The 22,804-nt window shown below is 44.4% G+C and overlaps 1 protein-coding gene across 4 annotated transcripts in view; it reads right to left on the bottom strand.

The window, feature by feature from the left end:
• adgrb2 (adhesion G protein-coupled receptor B2) overlaps positions 1–22,804 on the bottom strand; it is an 898,475-nt gene that overhangs the window by 35,726 nt on the left and 839,945 nt on the right. For all 4 annotated transcript variants that reach the window (XM_052036166.1, XM_052036168.1, XM_052036167.1 and 1 more), the window contains one exon: positions 17,972–18,636. In XM_052036166.1, the coding sequence (XP_051892126.1) occupies positions 17,972–18,636 (665 nt within the window). The remainder of the gene's footprint in view (positions 1–17,971; positions 18,637–22,804) is intronic.

Raw genomic sequence — 22,804 nt, forward strand, 5'->3', positions numbered from 1 at the left:
ACCCCGCCCCATTGTCCCAGCTGCCTGGTGCAGATGGGTGTTTGATGCCATCCACGGCCTTGCACACACAGTAGTCCGGATGGTGTCCGACAAGTTCGTCTGGCATGGCCTGCGTAAACAGGTTTCCAGATGGGCCCGGTCCTGCACTCACTGCCAGACCTCGAAAGTACAGCAGCACGTCAAGGCCCCCTGGCAGGATTTTCAGCCTACCCACCGGAGGTTCGACCATATCCATGTCGACCTGGTCGGCCCCCTTCCAGTCTCCCGAGGAGCACGGTACCTCCTCAAGATTGTCGACCGTTTTACCTGCTAGCCTGAAGCCATTCCCCTCGCAGATACCTCCACCCAGTCCTGCGCACGGGCCCTTTTGTCAGCTTGGTTGGCCTGTTTCGGTGTCCTGGCACATATCACTTCAGACAGGGGAGCTCAATTCACCTCCGGCCTGTGGTCTGCTGTCGCCGACTTGTGGGGTTCCCGGATCCACCTCACCACCGCCTATCACTCGTAATCCAATGGACTGGTGGAGAGGTTCCATCGACACCTGGTCAGCGCTCATGGCCCGCCTTAAGGGGCCCAAATGGGTACACGAACTCCCCTGGGTCCTGCTGGGGATACGCACCGCACCAAAAGAGGAACTGCATGCCTTATCCACGGAGATGGTCTACGGAACGCCCTTAGTCGTCCCGGGCAAGTTCCTCCCAGCCCCTCGGGGGCCAGAGGACGGACCTGCCACGGCGCTCGACTGGCTGCGCGAGCAGCTTGGAAGCCTGGCCCTGACTCCCACCTCGCGACACGGACAGGTCCCGGCCCGCATGCTGACTTCCCTCCAGGACTGTAAGTTTGTCTTTGTCAGGAGGGGTGCGCACCGATCACCGCTGCAACGGCCGTACAAAGGGCCATTCTGGGTCGTCAGGAACAATGGATCTACATTCGTGCTGGACACTGGGGGGCGCGAGGAGGTGTTTACGGTTGACTGGCTGAAGCCGGCTCATTAAGACTTGGACCAACCCATGGTGGTATAGCGAGCGTGGCGCAGGGGCAGGCCATCCAAGTCATAGTTTATTTAATTCTGGTTTTCGCGACGATATTGCCGGTTTGGGGGGGGGGGGGGGGGCGGGTGGGTTATGTAGCGACTCACCGCACCGGCATTCCAACCGGCTCCCGACATTGCGACGTCATCGGAGGCCCTGATCCAAGATGGGGCGGGGCCCTTCTTCTTCCCTAGTGTTGGGCTGGGAAAGCCTGCACGCGGGAAGGTCAGGTGACCTGCGCGTGACGTCAGCGCGGGAACTGTAGTGCGGGAAGTTTTCAGCTTTTAAAGGCACACCGCGCCCCGGGTCTGCATTCGACCTCTGATTTTCAAACCAGCGACTCTGTGTCTTCATTTCGTAGTGTGTAGCTAGCCGCTACACTTTGTTTAATAAAGCACTTGTTAGTGAATTTGCTGGCAACCCTCCAATATCTTAGAGAAAGTTATTGACTTTCTGCACATGACATTTTAATGAATTAGTTTCAACCTGTGGTTCTAAGTCTCTTTAAGCCTGCAATGCTTCTGGCTTTTCACCATTTAGGAAGGATACTCTTGTATCCTTATATCCATCAAAATCCATTTGTCACACATTTGCACTTAAACCATTAATGTCTCTACAATCCAATGTTTCCTTATAATTCTTACAGCCTCTCCTTCATTGGTGCTATAGCTTCAGACTGCTTCATCCAGTAAATGCAGTGAATAACTGCAGAGGGAACATAGATCTTTATGGAGCATAACAAGTCAAATCCATCCAATTTGATTACTTGCCCTTTAACCTTATTCACTGTATCCCCTCCTGCTCAGGCAATTTCCAAAACAGGTCAATACTTTCCTTTCAAATAGTTTCAATGAGATCAAATAAATCACATCTGTAGACAACCCCCCATCCACTACCTCAGTCATAACTTCAAAAAATTCAATTGAATTCATCAGGCATATCTTACTCTTTACAAATCTGCTGGATCATGTTGTCAATCAGTGTCCATTGTTGATCTGGTGTCAGCAGTCATTCCGGAGATCAGTGCTCCAGCTAATGCCTTTTAATGCTTTCTGTTGTTCACATCACAGATGTCCATCAGGGTTGGTGTAGCAAGTGCTTAAAGTCTTTTTTTAACTGATTTGAACTGATAAACCATTTGCTGTCCATTAACCTTCTAATGACTGGAACAATAGGCAGAGTGCACATGGAACTGGATGGGCTGCTGGAAAAGGGAGGAAGAGGCAATGGGCTCTCAGGAAGAGGCCACAGCCTGTAAAGGGTATTCACGCAACAACTCTCCTCACCCAAACCTCCATAAAAAACAGCTTATGGGATGTTTGAGGTTCAATAAGAATGTCATCTATCCTCTGTTTTAGGTATAACTGTAGCCTCAGAAAAAGGGCTAGGACAAAACTGAGAGTGGTTGTCATGGAAACTGGGGTATAGACTTCCAACGTATCTGGCTCCTTTCAGGCTGGAGTGGATTTGCAACATTTCCTGGTTTGTCACTCATTATGGTTTATGGGATGTCATTATGCAAAGAGTGAAAACTACAACCTGTGGGTCTAAGTCTGAAAGGTCTGGGTCCAAGACCTACTGTGGTGACTAAGGCTCAAAAATTTAAGCTGTCTAGTGTCAGAGCTGCTGTCTCCTGCTCTGTCATTCAGTAAGGTCACAGCTGATTTTTTAATCTTAGTGCCACTATCCTGAACTAACTCTTTGTTCGTCAGTACTTCCTAGGCACTCAACATTCATGTATGTATATCCTACCCTTTTTAGATCTCCAAAAATAACCAAGAATTAAATTCCATCTGCCATTGTTCTGCCCATCTTACTAATTAATCAGTTTCATTCCATAGCCTGGGACTACCCTCCTTGCTCTCAAGTGTGCACATGAACAAACAATGTTCCGAAACATCAATACTGTTCAATCTTTTACCATTTAAAAAGTACTTCACCCTTTACTACACCAAACTGGACAATTCTACATTTTTCACATTTTTTCCATCTGTTATGTCCTTGCCCATTTGCTTAAAATTGTTAAAATCTCCCTGAAGCCTCTCTGCATCTTCCACCTAGCTTTGTATCATCAGAAAACTTGAATACATTTGCTCCCCTCAAATTGATCCATCATTGTGATAGACTGTGAACAGGTGAACACCCAGTTCTGATTCCTGCACCAACTCCACCGTCCACCAGAACTGAAAAGGATTCCACTCCCTCAACACCCACCTCGTATGGGTGGCAACTAGTAGATCTGGTGCCTGACATGGGTTTAAACTTAACCTCCAGTGGTGTCTGCATGAAGTCTCCCTGTGACTGCGTGGGATTCCTCCAGGAGCTCTGGTTTCTTCCCACAGTCCAATGATGTGTGGGTTGGTCAATTAATTGGCCACTGTAAATTGCCCCTACTGTGTGAGTGAGAAATGGAATGTGGGGAGGATAAAATGGGGTTTGTGTAAACGGGTGTGAGTTGGTCAGTGTGGACTCAGCAGGCTGAAGGACCTGTTTCCTGCTATGTCTCATTGGCAGTGAGTCCTGGAAGCAATAATGATCCCTTCAATTTTAGCTTGTATTGCAGCAATCTGACTAATGTAACAGTAATCTGAGCTTCCATTTTAGCACTCTAGCACTGAGTGGCTGAAACTTGAACTGTAATGGTAGCTACAAAATCAACCAGCTCATGCTACATCATGATTGGTCTAAACGTGTGTGAATGCAGTTGGCCTAACTTCCTTGCTGTTACCATTGGCTGGCAAACTCTGATTAAAGTTGGCCAGACTCCATACTCAAACAAATTAGTCACTGAGCTATGTAAGGAGGCATTGGTTTAGATTATCAAAAGCTTGGTTAAATGTAAGGATTTATAAGATAGTGAGGGTATTTTTGAACTTGGCAATTGAGATTCTGACCATTTTCTTGCAAAGAAGAATCCTTGACTCCTCCATGCTGCAAACTACTAGCCTTTTCTCCCCAGTCTTTGAACACTTTGTAGCCTCCCAAATTAGTCTCCTGCTTCCCATACTCACTGCCTGATCCAAAAGGTTTCTGATTCTGCTAAAACAATGCAAGGGTTTTTATCAAAAGTCCCAATAAAAACCTAATGTAACAAGGGCATCTAACCCTCTGTTTGCCTGCAGCCAATGACATAGCAGATGCTGAAAAGATGGCCAGCGACCTCAATGTTACCTGTTTCTCTTTCTACAGATGCTGCCTGACCTGCTGACTATCTCTAGCATTCTGTTTTCATATCAGATCCAATGTTTTCTTTCCCTGCATCTGCACTGCCAGTTCTGGAACCTCCAAGGATGTGTGCTGGGTTACCTGCTACCCTTCATTCTCTTCCTGCCCCTCAGCAGTATGTAGGTGGTACCCAGCTCTACCTCATCGTTATCTCCCTCAGTCCTGAAACCATCTCTAAATTGTCAGAGCTTTCTGATATCTACAACGACCAGCAGAATTCTTTCCACTGAATATTGAGTAGACTGAAACCATTATCTTCAGTCGCTGCCACAGCCTCTGTTCCCAGAGATACAGTCAATGCCTGCTGGAAGAAACTCCCCAACTGAGACTCTGTCCTTGACACGTGTCCTTGACGCAAACGTCCTTGATGCCGTTATTCACTATAATCTCAGCACTATGCCAGCCTGGCAGAGACACTGTAATCACGACTATCTCCAGGGCCCTGTCTATCTGTGGTAATTACAGAAGAGTCATGCTGCTGAGTGTCACTGGGACTGTCAGCACAAGAATCCTCCCAGTAGTTAAAGGGCTCCTCCTTTAATTGCATGCAAGTTTCATCCATCATGAGGCACATTGGTTTATTTATTCATTTTTCAGGATTTGGGCACTGCTGGCGAAAGCAACATTTATTGCCCATCGCTAATTCCCCTTGAGGAGATGGTGGTGAGTCACCTTCTTGACCTGCTGCAATGTTTTTAGTGAAGTTACTGCCAGCGCTGAAGGGGAATGGTGATGAGAGAACAGCAATAAATTTCCAAAACAGGATGTTGTACAACTTGGAAGAGAACATGCAGGAAGGAGGTGTTTCTGTATGCCTGAAACCCATGTTTTTCTTGGTGATACAGGTGGTTGGTTTGGGTTATGCCATTGGAGTATCCCAGACCAATACACACTGTAGTCAGTGTATACTAGTGGTGGAGGGAACACGTGTTTTGATAGCAGATCAGGTAGTGATCAAGCAGGCTGCATTGTTCTGCATGGCATCAAGGGCAGGCACAGTAGTGTAGCAGTTAGCGTAACAGCGCCAGCAACCCAGGTTCAATTCTGGCCGCTGTCTGTAAAGAGTTTGTACATTCTCCGTGACTGCGTGGGTTTCCTCCAGGTGCTCCGGTTTCTTCCCACATTCCAAAGACGTACAGGTTAGGAAGTTGAAGGCATGCTATGTTGGCGTCAGAAGCGTGGCGACACTTGCAGGCTGTCCTCAGAACATTCTACGCAAAGATGCATTTCGCTGTGTGTTTCGATGTACATGTGACTAATAAAGAAATCTTATCTTCTTGAGGACTGTTGGCACTGCATTCATTCAGATAAGTGAAGCACAATTTATCGCACTTCGGACTTGTGTCTTGCAGATGTCAGAAAGGCTTCATCATGTGACAGATCCAAGAAAATGCAGAGAGTGGTACTAACCACTGTACATAGAGGTGAACTTCTTTGCTACTTCAAAAAAAGCTATCAACAGGAGGGATCATGGAGAATCCTTCTCAAGTTTAGCCCCCTGCAGAAATTCTTTACATTCTATGCCTGTTTCATGGTGATATGCAACACATGATCTTAACCAACAAGTCCACCAAGAACATAATCACAGTGGTGACTGGGAACATGCAAGACTGTATCATTGCACCAATCCATGTCCCAAGCCTACTCCAGTAATGTTCCCCAACTCTTTCTCCGCTACACTGATGACTGCATCGGGGCTGCTTCCTGCACTCATGCACAGCTCAACAATTTCATCAACTTTGCCTCCAACTTCCACCCTGCCCTCAGATTCACTTGGTCCATCTCCAACACCTCTCTGCCCTTTCTGGATCTCTCTGTCTCCATCTCCGGAGACAGATTATCTACCAACTTCTTTTACAAACCCACTGCCTCCCACAGTTACCTTGATCACACCTCTTCCCACCCTGTTTCTTGTAAGGATACTATTCCCTACTCTTCCTACTTCCCATTCCCACACTGACATGACTGTCCACAGCCTCTTCTACTGCCAAATTGAGGCCAGACACAGATTAGAGGAACAAGACCTCATATTCTATCTTGGGAGTCTCCAATCTGACGGCATCAACATTGGTGTCTCTAACTTCCGGTAACCACTCCCCTCTGTCACCCCCATCCCCCCTCCCCGTTTTCCCTTATTCTTCTGGCCCCGTTACCCCTTCTCTTATCCCCTCCTCTGCCCTCACAACCTGACCATCACCCACACCTTCCTCTGGTTCCTCGCCTCCGTCCCTTTATTCCATGGTCCACTTGTCCTCTCCTATCAGATTCTAACCTCTTCCGTGCTTTGCTTCTTCCACCTGTCACCTCTTATCACATCCAAGTCCACAGATCCCTTAAAGTTGCCAGGCAAGTTGATAGGGTGGTTAAGAAGGCGTGTGATGTGTTGACCTTCATTAGTCGGGGGACTGAGTTTTAGAGTCACGAGGTAATGTTGCAACTCTATAAAACTCTGGTTAGACCACACTTAGAATATTGTGATCAGTTCTGGTCGCCTCATGATAAGAAGGATGTGGAAGCTTTAGAGAGGATGCAGAGGAGATTTACCAGGATGTTGCCTGGATTAGAGAACATGCCTTATGAGGAATGGTTGAGCGAGCTAGGGCTTTTCTCTTTGGAGCGACACAGGATGAGAGGCGACTTGATGGAGGTGTATAAGATTATGAGGACAGCCAGCACCTTTTCCCCAGGGTGACAATAGCCAATACCAGAGGACATCTGTTTAAGGTCATAGGAGGAATGTTCAGGGGAGATGTCAAAGGTAGGTTCTATACACAGAGAGTGGTGGGTGCCTGGAACGCACTGCCTGGGGTGGTTGTAGAGGCCGATACAATAGGGACATTTAAAAGGCTCTTAGATAGGCACATGGAAGTAAGAAAAATGGAGGGTTAAGGGCTGTGCAGGAGGGAAGGGTTAAATTGATCATGGAGTAGGTGTTCATATAGTTCGGCACAACATCGTGGGCCAAAGGGCTTGTACTGTGCTGTTCTGTTCTATCATTCCTACTTCCCCCTTCCTTTCCCCACCTACCCCACTCTCACCTGGATTCGTCTATCACCCGCCAGCTTGTGCTCCTCCCCCTCCCCCCACCATTTTACTCTGGCTTCTGCCTCTTTCAAGTCCTGATGAAGGGTCACGGCCTGGAACGTCGACTGTTTATTTCCTTCCATAGATGCTGCCTGACCTGCTGAGTCCACCCAGCTGTTTTTTCTGTGTTGCACCAACTCGCTTTTCAATCCTCCTCAGTGAAATATTACTCCTCACCTCCTACAAACTTCTATCTGGAGTATCATTAATCTACAGGATAAACATAATCTCTATGCTGTAGCCAAAACTATCCCGACCTCAGAAATCACTTTATGGCAGACAATGTATGCATCTATGTACACTTGGAGGCTGAGGTCCAGATCCCCACTGACTCCTTCACTGAAGTTTTGAAGGGATGGGCCTCACACTAAACATCTTTCAGCCTAAGTCTTCCACCGTCCTGCCCCTACTGCGTCCTGACAATCAAGATTCACAATGAAACTCAGGGAATTGTGGATTATTTTCCAAACCTTTGCAGCCATTTCTCAGCCACCTGAAGGCAGACATAGATGACAAAACTGACCACTGCTTCAGTGCACAAACACAACTTTAGGCTGACTGACAAAAAGGGTCTTCAAAGAACAAGGCTTTCAACCTGACACCAAGCTCATGGTTTCCTGAGCATCAGTGATTTTTGTAACTTCGGATTTGAACACAAGACACCTCAAAGCACTGGAAAAGATCCACCAACATTATCTCCATGACCTCCTCCAAATCCACAGGAGGATAGGGAAGTATTATTACATCCTCTCCCAGGCCAACATCAAGGCTCTAATCACACTCAACCAGCTCTGGTGAGTGGTCTACATTATTCACATCCCTGACTTGAAAGTCCCAACAGAAACACTGGACTCTGATCTCCATCACAGCTAGCGATTCCCAGGAGGACGTGGAAAACACTTCAAGGATATTCTCTATGGAAGGATGTAGAACCTTCATTCCTGGGCTATTACCAGTCAAAATGGAGGAACATTTGGGAATTCTTTGAGCTTCTCAGGTCTCTAAGGCAGGACCATGGAGAAAGAGCAGAAGCTCACAACATTCCAAATAGTCCACCACCAGCTTCACCAGTGGTACAGTCTGCAGAGCCCACAAAGGACCCTACAGCCAGAGTTGGAGTGAAGGCAAGTCATCCTCAAACCCAAGACACTGCCCAAGAAGAAGTTCTGTTCCCTAGGTACTGACTCCATCTTACTTACTAGCAACTGTAGGAAATAGAAGCAGAATACCAGCAAACGTGACCCCAGGTTTAGCCTTGGGTCACACATCTGCATTTCTGGGAAGTTTGCCTTCTTCTACCTCCATGACTTTGCTCAACTATGTGTTTGTCTCAGTCCATCCTTTGCTGAAACACTAATCCATGCCTTTGTACTTCTAGGTTTGATTTTGCAAATGCGCTCCTGTCCAACCTCCTCCATACTACCCTCTGTAAATGATACAAGATAGACTCATAGAGAGATACAGCACGGAAACAAGTCCTCTGGCCTAATGATCCTGACGAAAGAAATCAAAACCTATCATGTCACCTGGAGAGCTAAGGTTTAGTTAATTCAATAAATTATGGAATTAAAGTGAAGCTACTAGATTGTTCTTAAAACCCAATGTTCACCAATGTTCACTGAAGAAGGAAGTCTGCTATCTTCACCTGACCTGGTTCATTTCTAGTGACCCTTTGAAATGGCCTCGCATACCACTCAGGTAATTAAGGATAATTTGAGATGATATCAATAGTTGAATTTACTAGCTGCACCCACATCCAGTGAATATGGTGATGTCATAGCCCTGTTCCCATACAATGTGGAGATGGCTGGGAAACTCTCCTGTCAATCAAGCCAAGAGAGCATATTCCTGTAAATGACTGAGACCCAATTTGTATGTAATTAACTCACTGCACCTTTCTAGATAAATTACCCTGTTTATGTTGAGAGGAGTGTTAGGGAGTAGGAAGTCTAAATCAGAGGGCCGAGAGTACAGTAACAATTAATCAAGAACCAGCCTTTCAAATGATTTCTAAATGTAGTTTACAAGCTACTCTCTCAGCTGTACCAACAGACACTGCTGCCTGTAAAGAACAGGCTGCTGGCTCACAACGGGAGGACACTTAAGAGATATACTTTGAAAACTGACAAGACTATACTTGATCTCTCAAAGGGGCGTGCATAAAGTTAAATAATGGGGCACAACGAATGTGATATGATCATGAGTCATTCTTGTATGCATTGGTCAAATGTACTTACACCACCTTGAGACAACAGAGCTGTGTTAATTGGATTATATCAAAACCCCAACCAGGACTAACACTAAGAGGGAAGTGTGACACCCATTGATAATCAGAAACAATAGATGAAGGCCCAGGCATTCGAACCAGGAATAGGAAGTGAAGTATCTCTGAGTTAAGGTAATTTGCACCTGTGTAACAAAGATAAAGGGGGCCCTGTGTCCCCAACTCTAAACGATGAGAGGTTCCAGACTGCCTGTTTAAATATGGCCATAATCATACTTGGTCTTCCAATCAGTACTGGGGTGTTTGCATTTGCAAAGAGCTACCTCCCACATTGTTGTGCTACTTGGATGTCACAATTTTGTCCTCAGAAGCTTTCAGAATATTGACATGACTTACCTTGTTTCAAACCGTGTTTGAATATTTAAAGCTGGTCTTATCATTTAAGATGTACTTCCATTGTAAATGCACCCAAAGTGTTGAAGTAAGTCACTGTGACGAATGAAATTATATTTAATCATCTGTTATTGTCTTTGGACATAAAAGGTTTAAAGCCTGAGTTTCAGGGAGAGGTCTCCTCCTGTGTGTGTTTGTACTGTATACAGGCCAGTTACATCTACAGCACCAAACTCTGAGCAGCTTTTCAACCACAACAGTCATTGTCATTGCTCCTTCCTGTTGCTTCTGCCCTTTAAAGGGCTGTATTTTCTGAGTAAATTAACTGTTTGCCGCAGACCAGTGTAAATCCAGCCAAAGGTCTCATCTGTTTCCAACCTATCAGGTGACAGGTTGTTAATAGAAACTAAGGAAATAAAAGGTCAGCCTTAATCAGCGCAGGCAGGCGTTAAGTGGTGCTATCCACTCGTAATATTGACCCTGCTGCTGCACTCAACCAATCAACAGTACGATTAACACAAGCTGAAGGCTGAAATCAATGTAATGAACATACAGCATGAATCAGAGTGGATGAACTGCATATGACAGTCCCTGCACCAATTTCAGCAGTGTGGCAGGGCTTGGATGCTATATAACTGGCTACAAAATGGAGTTGGGCAGCATCGCCGACAATAGCGCATCCCCCTCCAATGAGCTTAATGCATTCTATGCACGTTTTGAACAGAAGGACAATGGAATGTCACCACCTGCCTGACAGCCTCCAATGCACCTGAATGCACAGTCACCATTGTAGACGTCTTCTGGAGAGTGAACCTGCAGAAAGCATCTGACCCAGATGGAGTCACTGGCCATGTCCTTAGATCGGCCAGCAGGGGTATCTCTCCTGACTTCAATCTGAGGTACCCACCTGCTTTAAGAAGACCACTATTATCCTGGTGCCAAAGTAAAACAAGGTAACGTGCCTTAATGACTACCACCTGGTGGCTCTGACATCCACCACCATGAAGAGCTTCGAGAGGCTGGTCATGGCATGCATCAACTCCAGCCTCCCAGAGAGCTTCAACCCATTGCAATTCACCTACCACTGAAACAGGTCTATGGTGGATGCCATCTCCCTGGCCCTACACTCATCTCTGGAGCATCTGGATAACAGACATCTACATCAGACTACTACTTATGGACTACAGCTCTGCCTTAAGTACCGTAATTCCAAGGAAACTCATCTTCAAACTTCTGGACCTAGGACTCAAAACCTCCCTTTGCAACTGGATCCTTGACTTCCTGACCAATCAACCACAATCAGTAAATGTAGGCAGCAACACCTCTGCCACGATTATCCTCAGCACCGGTGCCCCACAAGGCTGTGTCCTCAGCCATCTATTTTATCCCTATACAGTCACGACTGTGTAGCCAGATTCTGCTCTAACTCTATCTGTAAGTTTGCAGACGATACCACCTTAGTGGGTTGGATCTCAAATAACAGGAAGAAGATAGAGAGCCTAGTGACATGGTGCCATGACAACAACCTTTTCCTCAATATCAACAAAAGAGCTGGTCATTGACTTCAGGAAGCAGGGCGGAGCATAGGCTGCTGCTTACATTGATGGTACTGAGGTGCAGATAGTTGAGAGTTTCAAGATCCTAGGGGTAAACATCACCATTAGCCTGTCCTGGTCCAACAACATAGACGCCATGGCCAAGAAAGCTCACCGGCGGCTCCACATCCTCAGGAGGCTAAGGAAATTTGGCATGTCCCCATTGAACCTCTCCAATTTTTACTGATGCACCATAGAAAGCATTCTATCAGGATGCATCGTGGCTTGGTATGGCAACTGATCTGCCTGTGACCACAAGAAGCTGCAGAGATTTGTGGACACAGCTCAGCTCAGTACATCACAAAAACCAGCTTACCCTCCACTCAATCTGTATACACTTCTTGCTACTGTGGAAAAGCCCTCGCCACCCTGGACATTCTCTCTTCCCCCCCTCCCATCAGGCAGAAGATACAAAGGCCTGAAAGCACGTACCACCAGGCTTAAGGACTGCTTCTATGCCACTGTTTTAAGACTATTGAATGGATCTGTTGTACGATAAGATGGACTCTTGACCTCACAATCTACCTCATTATTGTCCACCTAAACTGCACTTTCTCTGTAAATGTAACACTTTACTCTGCATTCTGTATTGTTTTCCCTTGACCCACTTTGATGCACTGATGTGGTGAAGTGATCTGTATGGATGGCATGCAAAACAAAGTTTTTCACTGTACCTCAGTATATGTGACAGTAATAAACAACTACCAATTATTGAATTAAGCCTTCCAAGAAGGAGAAATATATTCTATACTGCTACATTCACTCAGGATTTTATCTGTTTCAAAATTTCCCATTCTGCTAGACACCGGAGGAGATAGGTCCATACAATTCAATTTCTTCACAAGAACAATCTTCTTAACCCTGGTAGGGCCGGATACATAAAAAAACTTCACTGTACCGCTCTCAAGGCAAGCGTATACTTCCTTCAGTACAATAACTAGAACCACATAACCACGTTGTTCTCCCAGTCTGACCTGACCAAACTCTTTCATTCCTGTTACTGTTTGATCACAACAAAGGCCTTATCATATGCCTCACACAGTGTTCATGTGCCTGAAAGTTAACTTTCTGTGATTCATGCACATGGAAATCAAATCTCCCTGAAAACAGTTTCCAGGTTCTCACCTTTCAAAAATATTCTGCTTTCCATTTTTGTTCCACCTAAAGAAATAATCTTCGGTTACCCCACATAATACTCAACGTGCCACCTTCTTGCCTAATCACGTCATCTCTTTGCATCCCTTTTCAGACTTTGAAGGCCAAGGGCAACAGGTGCACGGAAACATCACCACTTCCAATTCCCCTCCCCAGCTCACACACATCCTGACTTGGAAATACTCTGCCTGGCACTTACAGTCACCCAACCCACATCCTCCAACCCATATCCTTGAGTGCTCTACATAACACAACCATGGTAGTCTATTCAGCACAGAGACTGCAGCTCACCATCATTTTCTGAGGGGATGGGTAATTAATTCTGGCTTTGCCAATGAAGGCCACATCCCATGTATTAATAAAAAGAAATTGTTTCTTGTGCACCTTAAGAAACAGAAGATACTAAATATTTGTTACATTTCTGCATGATCAATATGTTGAATGTTAAGAATCATTAGCTGCTAAAACAGCAATCACACAGTAACCTTCCTGATCTTCCTTAACCATTGAGCACCATTGTGGCACATGTTTCACACCTGTTCCTCTCCCTGTTTTGGGCATTTTTTTCCCAAATGAACTCCCAGTCCCAAGTCCATACCTGCTATTCTTCTAAACCATTGGACCAAGTCATACTTTCACCATTCATGGTCTCCATGTACTCAGGCTGCCTCTCAAATACCAATCATTTATCTAGCACTTCCTATCCACCAAGTACCCAGATTTCCCTCTCAACCAGTAGGAGCACTGTGCCGTTTTTTCCCCCATCTTTACACTGAGCACCATCCTGGCCTGTGACCTGCTGGGAAATGATCTACAAAAGGTGGACTGCAAATAGTTACTTAAAGGTAGCTGCGTCAGAGCAGTGGAGGTATTCACAGAACAGTACAACACAGGAACAGGCCCTTCGGCCCATGATGTCTGTGCCGAACGTGATGCCGAATTAAACAAAATCTTTTCTGCCAGTACATGATCCACATCTCTCCATTCCCTGCATATTCATGTGTCTATCTTAATAGCCCCTCAAACACCTGCTTCCTGCTTAAATATCTGCTTCCACCACCATCCCTGGCAGTCCATTCTAGGCACCCACCACTCTCTGTGTGAAAAACTTGCCCCGCACATCTCCTTTAAACTTTCCACCTCTCACCTTAAATGCATGTCCTCCAGTTCTTGACATTTCTACTCTGGGAAAGAGATTGTGACAGTCTACCCTATTCATGCCCCACATAATTTTATAAACTTCCATCAGGTCTCCCCTCAGCCTCCACTGCTCTAGAGATAACAACCATCATTTGTCCAACTCTCCTATAGCTCATACCCTCTAATCCAGGCAGCATCCTAGTAAACCTCTACTGCACCCTTTTCAAAACCTCCACATCCTTCCTGTACTGGGGCAACCAGAATTGCACATGATACTCCAAGTGCGGTCTAACCAAGGTTTTAGATAGCTGCAACATGACTTCCCTACTCTTATACTCCACCTCCCAAAGTGCAACACTTCACACTTGCTCCGATTAAAGTCCATCTGCCATGTATCCACCCATATCTGTAACTGGTCTACATTCTACTGCATCTTCTGACAACCTCCTACACTGTTCACAACTCCACTATTCTTTGTGTCGTCTGTGAACTTACTAACCCGCCCATCTACATTTTCATCCAATTCATCACAAGTAACAGAAGTCCCAGCACCAATCCCTGTGGAACACCACTGATCACGGACTTCCAGCCAGAAAAACACCCTTCCACCATTACCCTCTGTCTTCTTTGGTCAAGCCAATTCTGAATCCAAATGACCAAGGCACCATGGATCCCATGTATCTTAATCTTCTAGATCAGTCTCCCATGAAGGACCTTTTCAAACGCCTTACTAAAATCCATGTAGACAACATCCACAGCTCTACTTACATTGATTGCCTGTGTCATCTCCTCAAAAAACTCAATCAAGTTAGTAAGACATGACCTACCCTGTACAAACCCAAGCTGACTGTCACTAATCAGGCCATGTTTTTTCCAAATATGCATAAATCCTATCCTAAGAATCCTCTCCAGTAGCTTCCCTACCACTGATGTGAGGCTCACCGGCCTATGATTTCTTGGATTATCCCTATTTGAACAAAGGAATAACGTTCACTACTCTCCAGTCCTCTGGACCTCACCTGTTGCTAGTGAGGATACAAAGATCATCATTAAGGCCCCAGCAATTTCCTCTCTTGCCTCTTTCAAAAACCCAGGATAGTTCCCATCAGGTCCTGGGGACCTGCCCACCTTGATGCTCTTCGAAAGACTTAGCACCACCTCCTTCTTGATCTCAAGATGTCCAACACATCAGCATGCCCCACACTGCTCCTGCTATCCTTCATGTCCTTCTTCTTGGTGAATACTGACACAAAGTACCTCGCCCACATCTTCTGACTCCAAGCATAAATTCCCTCCTTTATCCTTGAGTGATCCTCCCCTCTCCCTAGTAATCATTCAAGAAAGAAAAATTCAAGGAATTCAGGGTAAACACCTTCCCACAAAGACAAAGGGTGAGACAGTCAAACCTAGAGCCCCACAAATAACACCATGCACAGAACACAGAATGAAGCCAAAAAGGAAAGCTAATGTCAGACAGTGAGTGTTCAAAACTACAGAAAATCTAGAAGAGTATAGTAATTGTAGGAGTGAAAAAAATGAAAATCAGGAAACCTAGAGGAGTGTAGGTAAATACTGATAAGTAAAATCAAAGAAAATCCAAGTATGTTCTAGAATGATATATTGACCCTATTAGAGACCACATGGGTTATCAACATGCAGAGAGGGTGAATGTGGGTCTGATTCTTAATGAATACTCTGTAGCTATTTTCATAAATGAAAGGGATGATACTGATATTGTAGTTAAATAAGAAAAATGTCTAATATTGGATGGGATAAGCATAATAAAGAGGAAATATTAAGAGGTTCAGTCATAGAATCACAGAGTATGGAAACAGGCCCTTCAGCCCACTGAATCTACACCAGTAATCAAGCCCTCAAGTGGAACTGTACTTTATTCTGCCCACATTCCCATCGACTCCTCCCAGTTTCAACCACTCACCTACATAGAGGGACAATTTATTGTGGCTAATTACCACCCACATTCCCTTTCACACCCCTCATGTCTTTGGGATGTGGAAGGAAATGGGAGCACCCATGTGGTCATAGGGAGAATGTGCAAACTCTAGCATTAGAGGTCCAGACTAAGCTTGGGTCGTTGGAGCCCTAAGGCAGCACCACCACCAACTGCACCATTGTGCTGCCCACAGCATTTATGAAATTAGATGACATCAGGTGAAATACACCCCCAGGCTCTTAAAGGAAGCAAGGGAGGAAATTGTGGAGGCCCTGACCAATCCTATCTGTACAGGATGAAGGGCAGAGGGTTGCTTATGGTTGTCTAAAAGGCAGCGACAAACTGAATAATTGCAGATACTCCGGCCCATGTCTGACAAATATGATTGAATCTTTTGTGGAGGGAACAAGCAGAATCGATGTGGGCAGATTTGATGTGACCTACATGGATTTTGGCAACACTATCGACAAGGTCTCACGTGATAGGCTGGTCAAAAAAGTAAAACCCATAGGACCCAAGGGAAAGTCGTCTAAAACTGGCTCAATGCCATTTTTGTTACTGTCTGCTGCTATCTCAGCACAAATCAGGAATGAAATTTAATCTGAATGTTTTACATCACATTACAATGTCTGTGAAACTGGAATAGTTTCTTTACCACATGGAGGGATAGAGGCATCAACAGTTATCTACTTAACAACAGTTATCTATTTAAAAACAGAAAGTGCCTTTAATATAAGAAACCTTTCTAAAGTGCTTCACATGAGCACAATCAGACAGCAGAGATGACCAAAAGTTGGGCAAAGGGGGATGGTTTTATGTAACATTTTAAAAAAAGTGGAGAGGTGAAGAGGTTAGGGAGGAATTTTGGGAGTTTAGACCATACATACCTAACAGCAGGGCCATCAATAACAGGGTAAAAGAAGTGGGGCAAAAGTTGGAGGGAGGAAGAGATCCTGAAGGCTGTAGAATTGGAATGTAACCGCCACCAATTTTACAGCCTTCAGGAAGGGAGTAGATCAATAAGGGATTTGAAACAAGGACTGAACCACTATTGTGAAGATCTCCATTAACACCAGAACTGCAGTGGCTCAAGAAGCCTGCCTGTACAGTCTCAGCGCAACTCACAATGGGCAATAAAGGGATATCAGAGTTACCCATATCCAAACCATGTGGCACACGGCGTTTGCCTAAGGTGATAACGGGGTTAATAAAAGCCAGAGAAAAGGTCAATTGACTGTCTTCTCAGCTGGAGAGCAATGGTGCACAAAATCAGTTTGAAGGTAGCACAAAATGGAAAGCAGCAACTTTGAAGTTAATGGGAAAAATTTGGGTGTAAAACTATGAAAGTCCATCCACCTCAACTGTTCACTTTCTCTCCACAGATGCTACCTCACATCAAATATTTCTAGCAATTTTTGTTTCTATTTGGGGTGTAAAATGAACTGAATCAATGAAAATTAGAGATGTATAAGATGTCAGAATCGGGGGAACACAAAACTCTTTGAGCTTGTAGAGCTGTAGGTCACGGGGAAAGGAAGGGTTGGGGCTTGTAAGAATGTGAAGATAAGGATGATGTTTTTGAAGTTGTGATTTTGTCAGTTAACTGAAAAATTGAACTATTTAAAAACAACACAAAAAACGTAAAAATTATTTTTTGTAATCCGAAGGTACAAATTCTAAAGCAGTAATTAAATGAAAACCATATGCAGAAGGGAGTTGGGAAATATCAGATATGAGAAAAAAAATTAAAGGAAGTTTCTCTGTGAGGCTCTGTTGACTTACTGGGGGCCCAGAAAGATAACTGGCTCCTGCAAAATGTAAGTTTTTGGCAGGTTTGCCCCCTCATGGATGGCAGCAAGTAGGTTGATTGGAGAAGTTAGTTAAGAGCTACTTGAACTTGTTCTTAATCCTCCTGTAGACCTTACTGTGGAAGACCTGAAACTATTGGCAAACGCCAGTACGTTGCTCCGATTTAGTACAAATTTTACAGAAGCAATATGTTCTCTGGGCATCTGGTAGCAAGGGTTGGGTTTGGTCAAGTGCAAATGGGAAGGCAGTTTAACTGCCAGTGAGAAAACAGTTACCCTGGTATCGATGCCTGCTTACTTTGTATTAGCTCTCAGATACATTTCGAAACTATGACCCGATCAACATTATTCCTTCAACTTACTTCTAAGGAGCCCATGGACCCTGATGAACTTGGCTTAATGCGTGGCATGGTCCTGCTCCTGTCAGCAAGTTCAGATGCCAGAATGTGCCTCACTGAAGGGTGGTGTCTGAGGGCAGCACTCCGTGGATAATTAAGAGTTCCATAAGGTTGATTTAAGTTATAATTGATCTGATCAACTGAGGCAAAGTTGGGATAAATCTTTGACTCGACCGGTTGGTTCCCAGCAATATTGTGCGTGTTGTCATCCATGTTGACGTTCAACTTGCTGTCCTCTTTGATGAAAGGCTTTAAGCTGACGGTGCGTCTGGGGAGTACCATGTAGTCTCCCTCCAGTGGCTGCTCCTGAGCTCGCCTCCACTTAAGGTCCACTGGCCTCAGGGTGTTCTCTGTGCACAGATACAGTGTTCCTCTGAGCTCACTGTTGTTTTCTTTTTTAGGTGGTTGTTCATTCAGTTCACCCATACCAGACATCACATCATGCAACTGTTGCATTGGAGGCAACTGGACCAAGACATTTCCAGGCGGGATGTTTCCTGGCAGGGTGGAGAAGTTCATTCCTTCACTGTTTATATTCATCTTTTCATCTTCTTCATCATCCAACGAAATGCGAGAGAGTGTTCCTGTGATGGTCGCTGGATTGCATGTGTTACCCTCTTTGAAGAGCACTGGGAAAGCAGAAACAATAAAGGGAGCACCAGTTAACAACGGAATGCTTCGCATCCTTTTCAGTACACTGGTTAAATTGTCATGAATTGGCATTATCTTGTTGAGCAGGCTGGCTATTTAACTCAGATGCCAGTTGTGGCTCACTGGTAGTACTCTTTACCTGTGGGTCATGTTACAGATTCAAGCTGCACTTCAGAAACCTGAGTATATAATCTGGGTTAACATTCCACTGCAGTACTGAAGGAGCACTGCAATAACGGGGCTGAAGAATTTTGGATGTTAAACTGAGGTTCCATCTGTCCACTCAGGTGTAACTAAAAAGCTCTCGTGGCATTATGTGAAAGTGCGCAACAGCGAACTCCCTGTTGTACCAGGGATTATTCAACACCCACCAACATCACTGCAATAGAGAGTTAGAAAAGATTATTTCATACTGCATTTTGAAAGACCCTGTTGTGCACAGACTGGCTGCCACAAATTGCGCAAAGACTATTTTCACAATGAGTTTTTCGACTGGCTGTAACATAGTATAAAATTGCAGTATTGTTTTGTGATTTTCCACAAAACAATTTAATCAATTACAAAATTCCTGTATTACAAATGTGACAACACTTCAAAGATAATTTCTTTGCTACGAAGTTTTAGGTTCTCCTATTTAGGTGCTAAAAAATGCAAGTCTTTGTTCCAGCAATTAAATAATGGCATAGAATTTCCCCTGTGCCTGTAGTGGCGCAAATAAACAGTAACTGTGTGGTCCGCCTTGACTACCTTGATCATGTCCCACTGTTTGACATTAAATAGCGGAAGAGACCATTGAATCAGTCTTACATGAGACACAGCCTAAGGAGCACATGGAGGAAATTGCAGATCTGGGACCAAGACCAGAAGGGTGCAGGGCTGAGAAGCCCAAGGGTGGGAGATATGGCCAGGAATTGGAGGGGGAGGTTTGATTGAGGGTTGGCTGTCAGCAAATGATGGGGGTGTGGAGAAGCCTGTGATTGCTGGATATTGTTGGGATGTCGGAGTCAGGTAATTGGCGAGTAGAAGGGTATGAGTGATCAGTTGAGGGGTTGGGGAAGAACTGCCAGAGTGATCAGGGTGGGAAAGGAATATGTAGGGGGTGCATCTAAAAAGATGTTAACATAAAAAGGTCCCACCCAAGTCAGAGTTCCAGCACTAGTCTGGGCTTGCTCAAGGGTGTTCACATTAAGTTGCACAGAAGCAGCCTTTGCAGGTGCTGTGAAAGCCTGCCTCTGCAAGAGTGGTCTGTGGACCTCAGTTGTCTTTGTTGTCTACATCAACAGAATGTTGCATGCCACTGTGTACACGTGCAGTCCTTCATGTATTGTATAGTGCGGTACAGAATAAAAACATCTAGCACTCTGCAATTCACTATTTTCCACAGAAATTTTGTGTCACAAAAAACATGGCTTTAACATTCTAATTACTAGTTAACTGGTTGTAATGCTGGATCTCCTGCTATATCCAATATCAAATGATTACATTGCTTTGATCATTCTTTATGCCATTTCATTCCTTTAAATATCCACACTTGTGGCAGGTTAGTAATTTGAATAAGAAACAGAGACCTAGATAATTATTGGTGCTGGGGGAAGGCATAAAAAGGAGTTGAGTTACTGGACATTCCTTCAATATTTTCCTTTGTGCGCTTCACTACTGCAGAGCATGAGGAAGAAAGTGGGGGGGGGGGGGGTAAATGCATGACTGGGGCAGGGAGCTTCCAGGAGAGAGAGAGAGCTAGTGGTTGAGGATCGAGTTGGGGCATCAGGAGTCAGTTTTTGACCACAGTTGGGAGTTGATCAAGGAGCGAGGGGAATTGGGGTGGTCAAATTTAGGGGTAATCAGGAAGTGTTAGATCAATGAAATGGTGGGGCAGAAGGTAGATGGTGTGAAAGGTGCAAGGTAGCTAGAAGAACCCACAGACTAGCTCAAAGGGAGCTATCAACTTCAGGCTTAAACCCTTACCAATTTTTATCAATGCACCATAGAAAGCATCCTATCTGGATGCATCACAGCTTGGTATGGTGACTGCTCTGACAAGCTTGTCACTGTACCTCGGTACATGTGACAATGATAAACCAATTCCAATACAAAGCAACACTATGTAAAAAAGGTCTGGACCCAGAATGCCAAAACTCTGAGGCACCAAAGAACCATGCAGTCTAATTTCCCAGACAGCACTCTAAAGTTTCACCAGAATGGTTCCAGGAATCAGGGATTTCAACTATAAGGTTAGACTGGGGAAGATGAGGTACCTGGATCATAGGTAATTTTGTCACTCCATGCTGATCTAGCACAGGTATCGGATCCTTGGCATAGGTATGATTTAAAGATTCCGGTTGAATTTCCAAAGAAGTTGCAATTGACCTAGAAATCAACACGATCACACTCCACTCTGGAAATAAACAACTTGATGTGCACAGCACAGACAAAAGATATGAATGCATTTCTCATCTTCAGTCACTGTTCTTGCCATCAAAAAGTTTCAGAAGAAAGCCTGAGCATGACACACAATGCAGATTCCTGATGTTTAAATGGATTTTTAATTGATTAAAATGAAGTTTGAGTTTTGAAACAACATTTTTCGATCTTGTAGAGACTGATTTTGTTTACCACTCCTCTTGAACGGATCGCTGATTAGTAGGCAGTAATATTGCAGTTAATGCCAGACAGTAGGCATTGCTAACTACTGTACGTGGCCTCTGGGACTGTCATTAGGAGCTGAATCACTTAGAAAGTGGTTGGATTTGAGTTTGTCTATTTTTAGAAAACTCGGAAGGGTTCTTTACATATTCTCTAAAGGTGTAAAGAAGCTACTAAAGTTGCTGTAGGGATATGGAGAGCTCTCTATTATTTCTAATGCCCTCAGACTATTATTTAGATATGAAATAGAAGCTTGGAAGGTAGGCATCCCACCCATTGTCCATGCTAAGTCCTTGTGGAACAATCCCACAAGTACCCATCTTTCTCTTTCCCCACAGTCCTGCAAGTTATTCTCCTTCAAGTACCTATCCAATTTTACTTTAAAGGCAGTGACTGATTGCAATCCCACTATTCTCATGTGCAGTCCAGATCATAATCACTCTCTGAGTAAAAATGCTTTTCCTAACATTTGTCTTGCCCAAAATGTTAAATATTTGTTCTGGATCTTGATCCATCTACTAATGAGAGGGAAGCTTTATCTATCCTCTCTAAACCACTCACAATCTTCAGTACCTCTGTCATATCTCCTCTCAATGCTGTTGCTCCAATGAGAACGTCGACTTCTCCAGTCTAACCTCATAGGTGAAATCCCTAATCTTTGAAACCATTCCAGCAAATCTCTTCTGCAATCTCCAGCGCCTTTCCATCCACATCCCTCAGTGTGCTGACCTGAAATGAATGCAATACTCCCGTTGATTCAACATAACTTTCCTGCTGTCATACGTTGTGCCTCCATTTAAAAATCCCAGAATCCCTTATTGCTTTACTAACCATTCTCTCAAAATATTCTCTCACTTTCAAAAATCATGCATACACCGAGGTCTCTGATCCTGCACACCCTTTAGCATTCTGCAATTCAATCAATATTGAATCTCCTTAGTCTTTCTGCCAAAGTGTATCGCTTCACTGTATTAAATTTCATATGCCACTTCTTTGCTCATTCAACCAGCCTATCTGTCTTCCTGCAGTCTATTACTGTCCTCCTCCCTGTTTATCTCACTTTGGGAATTTAATTTATTGGCAAAAGATAACTTTTATTTTCTAACATATTTAGTTTAAACACAAGCAACAAAGCACTTTCAACAGGATCTTGGAGAGCTGCTTTTTATTTCCATCAGGGGTCAGTGGAAATGGTCATTTAATTACTTACATATCAGCCAGACAGCCAGAAGAACAACAGAAGGAATATATAGAACAGATTGCTTGGAAAGGTAAACGTCAGAAATAATTAAATGTTAATGGTAAAATGCCTCAATTTCTGGAGCCTTGTGCAGAAAATTTGGAAGCAAGCCATTCACTGCTTGTGTCTGTGGAGTAATACAAAAGCGCCTCCAGTAAAGAAGGTGTACTTTGTTATTCTGATGTGTTGCAGTGTTGAGCTTGCTCTTCTGATATTTGGTGAGCTCCCAAGATCAGTGGTAAACCACCCTTGTTCCAAACTGC

This window comes from Pristis pectinata, chromosome 22, assembly GCF_009764475.1.
Source record: "Pristis pectinata isolate sPriPec2 chromosome 22, sPriPec2.1.pri, whole genome shotgun sequence".
NCBI lineage: Eukaryota > Metazoa > Chordata > Chondrichthyes > Rhinopristiformes > Pristidae > Pristis > Pristis pectinata.